This window comes from Pteropus alecto, unplaced genomic scaffold, assembly GCF_000325575.1.
Source record: "Pteropus alecto unplaced genomic scaffold, ASM32557v1 scaffold101, whole genome shotgun sequence".
NCBI lineage: Eukaryota > Metazoa > Chordata > Mammalia > Chiroptera > Pteropodidae > Pteropus > Pteropus alecto.
The window spans coordinates 2,471,151-2,484,857 of record NW_006432945.1 but is presented as its reverse complement, the minus strand read 5'-3'; the positions used below and the strand labels follow the sequence as shown (position 1 = coordinate 2,484,857).

Here is a 13,707-nt window from a genome sequence, read left to right as displayed (position 1 = left end):
AAAAAAAAAAAAATTATTTATCTGAAATTCAGATTTAACTGAACGTCCTGTATGTTTATTTGCTAAATCTGGCAACCTTGGATGGGGAGACAGGTGGAACAGGCGGATGAGACGTTCTGAAAGGAGAGTCTGCAAGGTTGTGCCTAGTAGACTGGGGAGCAGATAGAGGGAAGTGAGAGAGGTGGTCTGACATTTGAGTGAGGCGGGAGATGGAGGCGTCGGTAGAAGGCTGTCTGGAGGAAGACGGCGTGAGAGAAAGTTGACGGGCTTGGTTCTGACTTGCTGCATTTAAAGACTAGTGGAGGACCGAGGTAGAGTGTCCAACAACTACTCGGAAAGGTGGGTCTGGAACTGGGAAAAGAGGCCAGGGCTTAAGACAGAGATTTAGGATTCAGAGGAAGGAATACAAAAATTAAAAAAAGAGAAAAAGACAGGTACAAAGAGAACATATGAATGTTTTTTTCCTAAATGACCAAGTGTTTCAGAGCATTTTAAAAGAAATGGGAGTGTAGCCATTCTAAATGCTCACAAAGAATATTAAATTCTATTAGAAACTCTTATGATAAGTAAGGTTAAGTAAAATACAATTTTTAAACACAACACTATCTCAGCTACGTGGGGAGAAGCGTTCGTAGATGAAAGCCCGAAACATCTTTCCTAATACATCCCAGTAGATGACTTTGATTTGTAAGGTCATAGGAGAGTTTCGTTGTATTTTAAAATATTTGTCTGTCTTTCAGATCTTCTTTAAAAGAGCATATGCTACTTTCAAAATCAGTGAATTTACTTTTTAATTTTAAAGTCGATTTTGAAAAAGTGAACATCGTCCCAAGTTTCACACATCCTTTAAGTTATTAGGATACAATTTGAAAGAATAACTTTTTTCAAATAGAAGTCTTGATAGCATTTCTTTTGTTATGTACTGTTCCAATCAGGGAAAAACAAATGACATTTATTTTAGTAGGTGGTACCCAAGCCCGCCCTCAAACAGTTCTTGAGTAGGAGGATGGCTAGACGATGAGGACAGAGCGGCTGTCTAACGGAGGTTTAAAAAGCAGCACCCGCTTCATATAACTCCCTGTTATTTTAGAGGCAGGAAGCTAAATCTTTCACAGCCGTTTCTCAAGATCCTTGTGAGCTGGAGGGCGTGAGGGGGACGCCCGCCACTTCCCGCACTGCTATCTTCTGTGGTGCATTACTTCACTTGCCTGTGGGACTAGCTGAAGCCACTGAGTGAATATTACTGCTGTGTGCCATAAAATTCGTATCATAAGGTAATTTCATGCTTAGCGCAAGGGGAGGAAACTATGTTTAAGTGCCTCTCTAAACACTCCAACCAAGCATTAATATTCATAGAACTGTTCCATCAACCCAAGCAATTATGTTAAGTCCACACTCTAAGCGAGGAGGTGTAGTATGAATAATCTAGAACTTCAGAAATGCAAAAACATTTATATTAAGTAATGTGTACATTGCCTAAGTGAGAGAGGGTGGGAGTGGGGACCAGGTTCTCTTTCCTAGTTCTGTCTTTGCTTAAGCAGTTTTAAAATTTGGTTGTAGCCCCTCAAGACACTGGCGGTTGGGTGAGTTAGTAGATCTTTCTAAAGGAAATTCTCATAACTTTAGTGCCCAGACAGAGAGGGGATTGGTTTAAATAAAAAAATTATGTTAAGTCAAAATATGAGAAGTTTTATTGGCATGCAAAATGTTTCAAATATAATATTAAGTGGGGGAAAAAGTAGAATATATCACTATATATGCAGTAGCTTCAACTACATAAAAATGCATATATGAGTAGAAGGAAGATGGGAAGTTTATCATAATGTTATCCAAAGTCTTCTGGATGATGGCCTTATTTTTCAATGTATTTCAGTTATTTTCTATAACACCATATATTCTTTTGTAAACAGGAAGAGAAAATCAAGTCGATTTTCTATTCTGATTTATAGTGATCTTGGAAAATTATCACCTGCTTTTAGTGGAAGATTGTGTTCTATGTAACTTAGCGACAGACATTCGGCTAACTTAATTTTATCTAATTGTAGTTGTGAAGAACAGAAGGAGAATTGTCATAATGTTTCCAAACCATCACTTAAATTTAACCAGTTACGGGCGGGCCCGCATTCGGATAGAAATGCCCACATTGTTTGCTTATGCTCAGTACAGTTTCCACGAGAAAATCTGATGACCCATATTTGGGTGAAATTTTAATTCCTTTAAGGAGGACATTTGTATTATAGGGTAACTTCTGATATTCATTATCTTTATTTCTTCTTTTTAAATTTGTCTACAAATTTAGCTTAGCATCAGTGTGGATAAGAGTGAATTACAGGAGTGTTTCTGAGCAGGCCGGCAAATTCCTTCTTGAGTCAGGCTGACAATGTAGCTACCTGAGGACACCCAGGTTCTTGCACTCAGACTGGGGACCAACTCTTTCCTTAAGGTCATCCATCCTAAGGCATTCTAAGCCTTTCATATCCTGGCCCACCTTACATTGTTTACTCAGACTCAGCTTTTCACCGACGTATTGACTCATCTTCTCCATAAACATGTCAGGTGTAATGCTAGGGACTGGAGATAAAACAGTGAACCAAACAGACACACCTGGCATAGAGCTAACAGTCTCATCAGGGAGACAGAAAATAAATATGCAGTTTTATAATACCGTGCCAAGAGTTTTAATAGGAATAAGAACAGGTTGCTATGGGAGCTTATAAGACAGGCATCTAATCCTGCCCAGCCAGGAGAAATCAAGGAAGGCATCCTGACAGAGGTGGTATCTGAACTGAGACTTGCATGATGAACTGTTCCACCAGGTGCAGTCGTGGTGAGTGTTACAGGCAGAGGGGACAGCATCTACAAAGACGTGAAAGCAGAAGAGTGACAGAATCACATCTGTGTTTAGAAAGATCATCCTGGGTGCTCTGAAGAGAATAGATAACAGGCAGGGAGACCAACAAAGAGGATGCTGAGAGATGAGAGTGACCTGAACTGACTTAATGGCAGTGGAAATGGAGAAAAGGAGACCAACTCAAGAGATATTTGATAAAGTTATCAGAGCTTGGTCATTTACTGCAGCAGTGCCCAACCTTTTTGGTACCAGGGGCCGGTGCTCCTATGAGAATCTAATGCCTGATGATCTCAGGTGCAGCTGAGGCAGTGATGCTAGAGCTGGGGAGCGGCTGCAAATACAGATGAAGCTTTGCTTGCTTGCCTGCCACTCACCTCCTGCTGCGCACCCAGTTCCTAATAGGCCATGGATGGTACCGACCCATGGCCCAGGGATTGGGGACCCCTAATTTATTGGCTATGGAGACGAGCAAGAGGGAGGAGTCTGGATGACTCAGATGACTTTCACTGGGATAGGGAGACTAGGCGATGGGCAGGTTTACTGGAGAGGAGGGCCGTTTCCATTTGGATCTGTGGGTTTGAGCTAAGTGAAAGTGTCCAGTGGGAGATTCTGGTCTCAGAAGGGAGATCTAGGCTGGAGGTATAAACCTGGGATCGTTGTGATCCAGGTGGCAAGTGAAGCCAGGGGAGAGGCTAAGAAAACCCAAGGACAGGGGAGCAGAGTCTGAAGCGCGATCTAGAGCAGAGCCACGAGAAGTACCAGTTCATATGGGGCGTGTATGAGACCTGAGAAGGGCTGGCAGCAGAGTGGGGATGGGCATTTTCGAATGTTACAGAACCATATTTCACTGACGAGAAAATGCCATGGATTGTAAGACACACCAACATTTTATGGCCCACTAAGAAAAATGCTGCCAATTAAACTGTGACTTATTAATTCTAAGACACAAGCTGATTTCAGAGATGAAAAAATGCTAAACAACTTAAGTATATATTAGAATCAAAGAGCCATTATAAGTTGAGGACTAAAAAATATGTCCTGGATTTATCAGGAAAAGTCATTATTGACGACCATGAAAATAGTATTAGTGGAATATGGGAGTCAGAAGCAAGATCAGAGTAGCTTGAAAAATGAAGAGAGGTGAGTGTTTGGGTTCAGGGGCGCTTAAAAAATTGCATAGATCTCCCCAGAGTTCCAAGCCAAGAGAGAAACAATAAATAAATGAATGAATGAATGAATGAATGAATGAATAAATATGATGAGTACAAGAGAAAATATCCCCTTTTATTTTTCTGAAAAGCTAATATTGGAGAATGGGCTTTATATATGCGTCCAAGAAGGCTTCTCAGTATCGAGCCCCAGAGTTCAACTTAGCCTGGTGGTGCTGACCAGCACAAGTCCACCCTTGCAAGAGTCTGCCTGGTAAATCTCGTGGCATGGAGGGGCAGAGAGAACACGCCTACCGCAGGCAGGCAGATCCTGAGGAGAGGGCAAGGGGCTGGTCCGCATGTGGGCCGGTTCTTCCTCCAAACTCATTAATGAGATGAGGGGAAAGAGAGAGGCCGAGTGTGATGCCACGGGAGCTGCCTGCACAGAAGGAAACATCAGGAATAGGGGTAAATCCTTTCCCTTTGACAATAAGGGTGTAGAAACATCACCAAGAAATTGAACCTTAACAGAAACAAAAACATAACACCCAGCTTATTCCCTCTGCAGTTTGGAAAAATTATCCATCTCTTTCATGTATCTAAATTCTCTTGCCTTGCCATAGAAGGCCAACTCTATTCCCATTTTCTTTATGAAATCTCCATAGTCCTGCCTACCCCAGCCTCCCGCATATATTGAGATTCCATCTTTATTTGTTTATGCTTCGTTATAAGCACATGTATGTTTTGTCTCCTTTCGTCATAAGCCCCTTGAATGTAGAGACAATGTAATATCCTTTTGTTATTACTCTCCTTAATCACTGGAACACTGCCTGACCCCCATAAGAAATAAGGCCAAATTATCAAACTGGACGGAATTGTGCGCAAAGATGGTAAGACGTAACCCCGCCTTTGAGAACTCTCAAGACCAGACCACACAGTATCCCATCTCTGAAATTATCAAACTGGACGGAATTGTGCGCAAAGATGATAAGACGTAACCCCACCTTTGAGAACTCTCAAGACCAGATATATGGTTGACCCACACAGTATCCCATCTCTAATATGGACATGGTTTGCAGAAGAGCCTAACCATTGCTCCCCTTTGTACCGCACTCAAGAGAAGACAAATGTTTCTTAAACATCTCTGAACTCTCCTGTAAAACCTAAAACAAGAGCAGACCTTTCTAGAAGGAGATATCCCTCTGAGATGTGTGCTGAAATGCACACCAGTTCCAGGAGCTAAGGCCTCCCCAGCGTTTCCAGCCCCTACTTTCTTTGGTGGCAAAAGAACTCCAATAAAGCACGGCTCAGCACCCAGCAGATACCACAACACAATCAGATAAGACCTGGCACTTAAAGCTGAGGCTTTGTTCCTTGTAGTATATCTCACCACTTAGACAGGAAGACAAATGGATGAAATTTCCACTATGTCTGTCTGTCTTTTGATGCACATTCTCTTCTCTAAACTGTAGTAGATGAAGTAGAGGTCAGAGACTGCCAGAAGCATTTACTTACTTATTTATTTTCGGTAAGAACAAGAAGAAAGGCTTTGTAGCTTCACTAAAGATAAGAAAAGGCAAAATTTACAAGGTGTCAAAACTTTGCTTACCTACTCTTCCCCTGATCTCAGAAGATCCAAGGGAAACACCCATCAATGCGTGTGGGAGGGTAGTAAATATTCCAAGATAAGCTGGAAAGCCAGGACGTCAGCACCTCAGAGTGAGGCGCATAGTGGGTACCTGAAGCAGGGTGCCTGGCCTGGTGACAGTGAGTTCTCAGCAGATCCTGGCTCCCTGATCCACAGCCAGGGCTGGGCTGGGAAGTGGGCAGGTCCTGCCAAGATGTTTAACTCAAGTCTCTGGAGCTTTTGCTCTGAATGTGCTGCCAGAACCTTTATTATCACATTACTGCTCAGTCTTTCAGACACAAGGAAGCCTGCGCTTTTTCCTGGGGCAAGTAAAGAAAGCAGGTGTGTATACAACTTCCCCTGAGAGCTCAAGACATTGCCCCACTGGACCTTAGACTCCTGAATTGGCAAGGGTGTGGATTTAGCTGCTTCGACCAAAACCCCAAATAATAATTTTTTTAAAAAATTTAAACAAGAGAGAAAGAACACAAAAAGACAAGAATGATGAAAGCTTAGACAAGGCAAACTTGTATTTCTCTCACGTAGCAGTCCAGGTATAAGAGAACCGGATGGCATCTCCAGAGTGTCAGGCATTCAGCCTCCTTCTAGCCTGTTGCTTCATCCTAACTAGATTATCTCCTTGGCCTCCTGGTCCAAGAGAATGCACATCCTCATTCCAGCCAGGAGGAAGGGGGACGAGGGGACGGGCAGAGCACGCCCCAGAAGTTGCACACATCCCTTCTGCACCCCTCCCCTTAACCAACACGTGGACAAATGACCACGCCTAGCTGCAATGCAGTCTTAGTGTGTTCACCTTTGTTCCTAGCTAAAAGTCATAGGTTCCATTACCATCAGAGGAAAAGACTGGTTTGGGGGAACAGCTGGATTCATAGGTCAAAGCTGTCTCTGATTGACCCCTCTCTTCATCACCTTGCATGGTGCCTGACTAAGGTAGATCTCCCTGAATGTTGACTGAAGAGGGGGGCTGCTGGAGGGAGGGGACGCAGAGGACAGCTCAGTGGGAGCGTGACGTACTCTCTCCCAGTATGGAGGCCACATGGCAGGGTGAGGAAAAAGGATTTCCTGATGCCCCAGGGAGGAGGAATAAAGGCACTAGCGTGGGCTGAGGGAACTGGCCCTCACCGCCCGTTATGTTCCTGGCACCTCTCTCAGCCCTGCCAGTGGAGCCCCCAACAGCATAGTGAATTCAGTGACTCAAAAAGCTGGTAGAGCACACTCTGTGTACAGAGTATGGAAGAAGCTTAGGGGACTTAGCAGCCGAATAAGGAGACCAGGCACTTTCCTCAAAGGATTACAAAATGTACCGGCAATACTCATCTCTACAGGTGAGTGAAGGAGCAGAGAATCCAAAATATGGGGTTTCCCAGAGGCAGAAGCTTTCAGTCTTGCTAAAGAGCCGTATCTTGTGCCTCAGGGCCTTTGTGCATGCAAGTCCCTCCACCTGGAATCCTCTCTGTGCTACATCTTTGTGCTGCTTAACTTGAACTCATGCTTCAGGTCTCAGCTCAGACATCACATCTCCCTGGAAGCCTTCCCTCAGCCCTTGAGCGGAGCTGATGTCCCTCCTGCACTCTCCACTACCATATGTTACAATCGTGAGCCTCTGTCTCTCACTGCATCGGGTCTGTAGTTCACCCCACTGCTATACCTTGGCCCCTAGAACAGCACGTGCCAAGAAACTGCATGAATGACTGAATGAGTTCTTTCTAATTGGTTTGAGTCTAGAAATCGTTGATGATTTTAGCAGCAGATAATGGCTTTAGCTGCAGAATTATGCTTTGCTCAGTACAGGATACCACTGCGGGTGGTCCTGATAGGAGCCCATAATGAATAGTGAAGAGAAGCGACTGAAAAGTTCACTTTTGCCCTTCTCCCCCTCTGGCCTGCAAAGCTCACTCAGAGGTTGCCTTCGAATAACCAGGTCCTTTTCTGGAGAATTCCAAACTCAGTTGTCGGTTTGAGAGCAGACTTTCTCCCGGAAACTCTTTAACATTCAGTAGTCTGCTCGATCCTCTCCAGGCCCCGGTTGGTTCCAGCACCTCTTGAATTTGTCCTGATCATCCGCCCCTCTTAACCTTCCTGACCTCCCGCCACTCCCACCTTTCTCCCCCTTCAGCCTCTTCAGGTGGCTGTTCCATCCTCTGCCCTTCATGGAATCCAGTTGTCTGCAGGGTTCTGGCTTTCTCCTATGCTGTGCCTCTTGCGGAGATCTCCCTTCCTCTCCCTGTGCCACCTCAGTCCCGCGTCCCACCTCCCACGTATGTTTTTTCTTCAGTCACGTGTTTGTACCTTCCAGGGCTGTTTGCATCCACTGTGCAAGTACAAGTGCAGTAAAGACAGCTGCGTGTAACTGGGAGGGGGCAGGGGATGATTATCGCAGGGATGTGATTATCGCAGGGATGCTTGCTCGGGGTTTTAATTAGACTGCCTTTCCTTACTTCCCTTCTTTTCTTTATTTCCCTCCCAGCTCAAAACATCCACTTAGAATGTATTTTAAAAACGTGGAACCTTAGATTTTAACATTCTGCACCCAGCGCCTCAGTGTAATAAATAAATCAATAAGCCGATAGCCTCAAGTAGTTTGACTGCCAACTGCATTGGGGTACCTTTTGTTCTTCAGTGAATCATTATTTCACACCAGGAAACAAGAGATGAGTGTGGGGGTAGGGCTTGTCCTTGCCTCTGATTCCCAAGCCGACTTGGGAAGCCATCATTCCCAGCGATGCGGGTAACTTACAAGAAGCCCGCCAAATGCTCGGTATCTTTCCCTTTGACAGCTTTCCCAAGTTGTGTGTGTCATAAATACATTTCTCACTTGCTGGAATAGTCTTGGTTTTGTTTTGAATCTGGCAGGTCCTCCAATACCACATTCTTAAATCTTACTAACATAATTTATACCAAAAATACAGCCTTAACAGAAAAGAAAGATTATATAATTTTCAATTTGAATTGAAAATCAGATCCAAATCATGACAACACTGACACTTCCTAGACCCTACAGATTAATTACGATTATCTTAGCATGAAATGCTTTTTGTGGTAAGATCTACCCTCCATTTATTGTTTCTGTCAAAACCTTTGATTGGAAAACATTTTTACAATGGGAATGTTGGCCTTTTTAAAGATGCACTTATTTATTTCATGGTATGTTTCAACCACAATAGGCTTGCACTTTGTTTTTAACAATAGGTATGCCCCTAAAGAGTTGTTTATAAACTGGATTTTTACAGATAAATTCATATCTCAAACACACATGAGGAGCTGTTAATTTACTTTATGGGTTCTTTCAAAATTAGAAAAATGATTCCCAAATTCGTTTGAGAAGTATAATGTTCGTATGTTAGATTTTGTTTAAATGAAGTAATTTTATTAAGAATCAGGCAAGATTACCAATGCACTTCAACTCACAGCAGTTCTGGCTCAGCTATACCCCACTATATCCCAATAGGAGATGGCAAGTTATGTAAATTCTGCATTTCTCATTGTTATTCAAAATGATTACACAGGAAAATCTGCTCCTGTTAGAGCCACTCCTTGCTCTTTCTTGCCTCATTCTTTCAGGGAAGAAAGTGGGGTACCAGCTCAGAGCTGGGACTATTTATGGTGTTCTGCTGAAATGTTAGGTAACCTATTAAGCAATTTCTCATGAGCCTCTCAGCCTAGAATTTATGATTGTGTGTGTTCTGGTTATCTATGTCTGTTTAACAAACCACCCCTGCATTTAGCTGGTCGGTTCTCACTTGAGCATCCTGTATGTGGTTGCAGTCCAGTGTTGGCTGGGACTGCAGCTGACGGCTCCACTGGGATAGGTGACCAAGAGGGCTCATTTACATGACTGCCACAGGCTAGCTGTCAGCTGAGAGCTCAGCGGGGCTGTCCACCAGAGCACGTTTACGTGACCTCTTGTGTGGCTTGTTCCTCTCAAAACATGGTAGTTGGGTTCCAGGAGGGGGCATCTGCCGAGTAAGTGTTCCCAGAGACTCAGGCAGAAGCTGCAAGGCTTCCCATGACCTTGCCTCACAATTCCAGAACATCACTTCTGCCACATTTTATTGGGCAAGGCAAGAGACTGAAGTCAGTCCAGATCCAAGGAGAAGGGAATTAGGCTTTGCTGTTTGATGAGTTGCAGTATACATGTGGGGTCTGTTTTTTGACTATCAGAATGTGTGTCAGAAGAAGAGCATTCTCTAAAGGAATACGATCACATAAATATGAAAGGCAGGAAAGACATCGTGGTGCAGGGTAGGGAGGTTATGGAATAATTCATATGTATGAATGAATTGACCAGTCTTGTTGGGTAGAACTCAATACTAGGGAGCACACACTGAATGTGCCTATCTCCATGGGAGCCAGGTAGCTTCCCGCAGAGAGAAACAGTCCCATCCACTGGCCTCAGCCCTAAATTAGCCCACTTATATCACAGATGCTTAAATCACATACCTGGTAAGGGAATTTAAATAGCACAGTTTTCAAGGCATATTTACCTAAGAGTTCCAAGCATGTTTCTTACTCATATTGAGTCAGTAAAACCATAAATTAGAACTGTACATTATTTCACGAACACATAGAGAACTGTGCAGTAATATGCCCACTACACCTGTTTTTCAGTTCACATGTGTTCAAAGAAGGCTGTGCCCATGAATCACACTTTTGGGTGTTTGAGAAAAGGTTAAGTTCTGGATAGGTGCTTGAAAGTCTAATCGATCCTTAGTCCTGTTAATCATACTGAGTCACAGTTCCAGCTGTGGAGTGTGGCTGATCTGGATGCAGGGGCTGAGGGTTGTCAGAGGTACTTTTTACCTTTGTAGCATTGCTTCTTCCCCCTGCGTACTCCTCTCCGGCTCCCTGGGGATTCAAGTTTGTGTTTATCTGTGCTGAAAATTTAGAGGCAAGATAAACAACATTTTTTATAACCAGAGGCTGTGCCAGGAAGGGATTTGGCTTTGCATTAGACATATGTTAAAATGTTGGTCCCTGGGAAAGGTCGGAAGGATATCCCTAGGTATGAAGCAGATATTTGAGGAGATCGATATATCGAGGAGATCGATAGAAGTTTGATCCAGAATATCGATATATCGAGGAGATCGATAGAAGTTTGATCCAGAATATGGCTATGTGAGATAAGTCTATTGACATGAAAGATACTCTTATGGAATGCTAGGCATGGAGGATACTAGAGATGCCTTTTGTGTAGGGCCCGTATCTTTATACTACCAAGAAGGCATTTGGCAAGGGTGAGGAGCATGGAAGGAGGCGTGGGAGAGAGGGTGAGGATCGGGGCACCATACAAACATGAACGTCGGGGCTGTGAAAAGGACATGGGAAGGGATGGACTTCACTCTTGCCTGAATTCTTCCAGGTGGACCATCCTAAACAGATCGCGCCTGTTCTTCAGCTCCAGTAAAGAGTCCACACAAAAAGGACATGGGAAGGGATGGACTTCACTCTTGCCCGAATTCTTCCAGGTGGACCATCCTAAACAGAGATCGCGCCTGTTCTTCGGCTCCAGTGAAGAGTCCGCACCCTCCCCTTGACAGCCTAATATTAATGGGGACCTCTCCGTTATTAATGGGGACCCACAGTTTGTCTTCCTTCCTCACTTCCCTTCTGACTGTACGTATAGACAGAACTCCTACTATGTGTTATGTGGAAGGATAAAAACACGTGAACTCTCATGTTGGGAGACACGCAATAAACAAGCAAACAAATAAATATAATTACAGATTATATTCGCAGGTGATAGGTATTTTGCAAAAATGGGAGTGATAAAGAATAAAAGGAGGGGTTCCCATTTCGGTTAGGATGTTCCGCGGTGACATGAATGATCCCAAAGGTGCTGGTTACAACTTGACGTGTATGGTGTGGTATTTTCAAGTTTCTTAAACTGCATGTTGTTGAGGTTCAAATTAAAATCCTTATTGCCCTTTTCTGAGCCCACGCTGCAGAATGCCGAACGGACGGCAATCCAGGGACGCAGGGGGAAGCCAGCCCGGAGGATGGCCGGACGCCTCCTGCCTGACATTTTCCTTACCACCAATTTCTCTCCTTAGGGAAAGGAGATGTGTTTGGAGATGTGTTCTGGAAGGAAGCCACCCTCGCCCAGTCCTGTGCCAACGTTAGGGCCTTGACCTACTGTGACCTGCATGTGATTAAACGGGACGCCCTGCAGAAAGTGCTGGAATTCTACACGGCCTTCTCCCACTCCTTCTCCCGGAACCTCATTCTCACCTACAACCTGAGGAAGAGGGTGAGCTGGCAGTTTCGGTTTCTTCTCTACCAAGAGCAGTCCCTGTGCTCTTAAGATAACCACGCGGGCCAGGAAAGTCCTTCCGCTGTTTATTTAAGTGGAGCAATTGGGTCTACAGGGGTTCTGTTTATTGCTTGCTCTTCAGAGCTTTTGCTATAAAATGAGGGAGAGAGGAATGTTTCTAGATTAAAAGATGGATCAATTCTGGTTCAGAAGAAATTTGTTCATGAGTATATCTCTGGGCTTTTCTGCCGGCAATATCTAGACCTTCTAGCATTTTGAAAAGATGAGTAAAACATGAGGTCATTAGTCAATAAATGGCTGAGTGGGATCGCTTAATTAATGTAAACTGAATTCTCCCTGATGACTAGGACTCACTTAGTGGTGGGATTTTTTTTTTTTTTTTTTTTTTTAAGAAAGGAGAATGATTTAGTTGAGTCGAGAAAATAAGAAAGATAAGGTGTCTGATTGGCCTACGGAATATTTTGTATACAATTGCCAATTTTTGTACATGACTGGTTAGGAAATATTAGTTTTAACAACCAAAAAATTTCTCATCTGAAGTTGTTTCTTGCACCCTCAAATCATCAGAATTGCTCTATCTGACTCTGTGAGAATTAAAATATTTGTCTTATACTCTAGGTTTTTGTGATTGATCTTCTTGCACTTTATCTCTTCTTTTGTTTTATTTTATTTTTTTATTTTATCAGTTTCAAGTATACAATACATTGGTTAGACATTTGTACAGTTTATAAAATGATCTCCTTAAATTGTTCCTTCTCTCCTCTGGTTTTCCACCGAGCCATCATATTAATGCTCACTGCATTCCCTGTGTGTGCTCCCCATCCCTGAGACCATCTGTCAACTACTAATTTGTACTTTTTTAACCCTTCACCCCATTCTCCTAGTTCCCCAACCTCCCTTTCCCCTGTCTTCAAATTGTCCTCTATATTTGTGTGTCTTTTTTTTATTAGTTTGTTCTTTTTGTTCCTTAGATTCCACATGTAAGTGAAATCATATGACGTTTATCTTTCTCTGTCTGACTTATTTCACTCAGCATAATAACCTCTAGGTCCGTCTATGTCATTGCAAATGGTAGGATTTCATTTTTTTAATGGCCGAGTAATATTCCATTGTATATATGAACCATGACTTCTTTATCCACTTGTCTGTTGATGGGAATTTAGCTTGCTTCCATATCTTGGCTATTGTAAATTGTGCTGCCATGAATATTGGGGTGCATAGATCTTTACGAATTATTGTTTTGGTTTTCCTTGGATAAATACCTAGAAGTGCAATTGCTGTGTCAAAAGGTATATCTATTCTTAATTTTTTGAGAAACCTCCAGACTGTTTTCCATAGTGTCTATACCAGTTTGCAATCCCACCAACAATGTATGAGGTGAACCTCTTTTTTTAATTGCTCATATATATCACCTGAACATGATAAGAAATACATTTATGGTTCTTCTAAAGAGCTATTTTAGCTTATAAAATTTTATATATACACATACATAAACATATATGTGTATATATGTACATATACATTTATGACTACACACATATGTATAAATATACATATCCATTTTTATATGTAATGTTGTTGTCTTTAGCATTTCCTTGATATTCATTCCTATGTTTGCCAGAGAAATTCAGCGTAACATTAGGTGAACATAGCATTGTGTCTGTTTCCTTTTTTCTTTTCTCCTTCCTTCCCTTCTTCCTTCCTACCTTCTCTCCTTCTTTCCTTCCATCGCTTTGAGCTGTGACCAATCAGATTACAAATTCTTAAGGTAAAGCTACTTTTAAGGTAC

The 13,707-nt window shown here is 42.9% G+C and overlaps 1 protein-coding gene across 1 annotated transcript in view; it reads left to right on the top strand.

Moving 5' to 3' along the window:
• The window catches only part of KCNH1 (potassium voltage-gated channel subfamily H member 1), a 309,398-nt gene that overhangs the window by 221,432 nt on the left and 74,259 nt on the right, over positions 1-13,707 (top strand). The window contains exon 10 of the mRNA XM_006907696.3: positions 11,698-11,894. Coding sequence (XP_006907758.1) covers positions 11,698-11,894 — 197 coding nt within the window. The remainder of the gene's footprint in view (positions 1-11,697; positions 11,895-13,707) is intronic.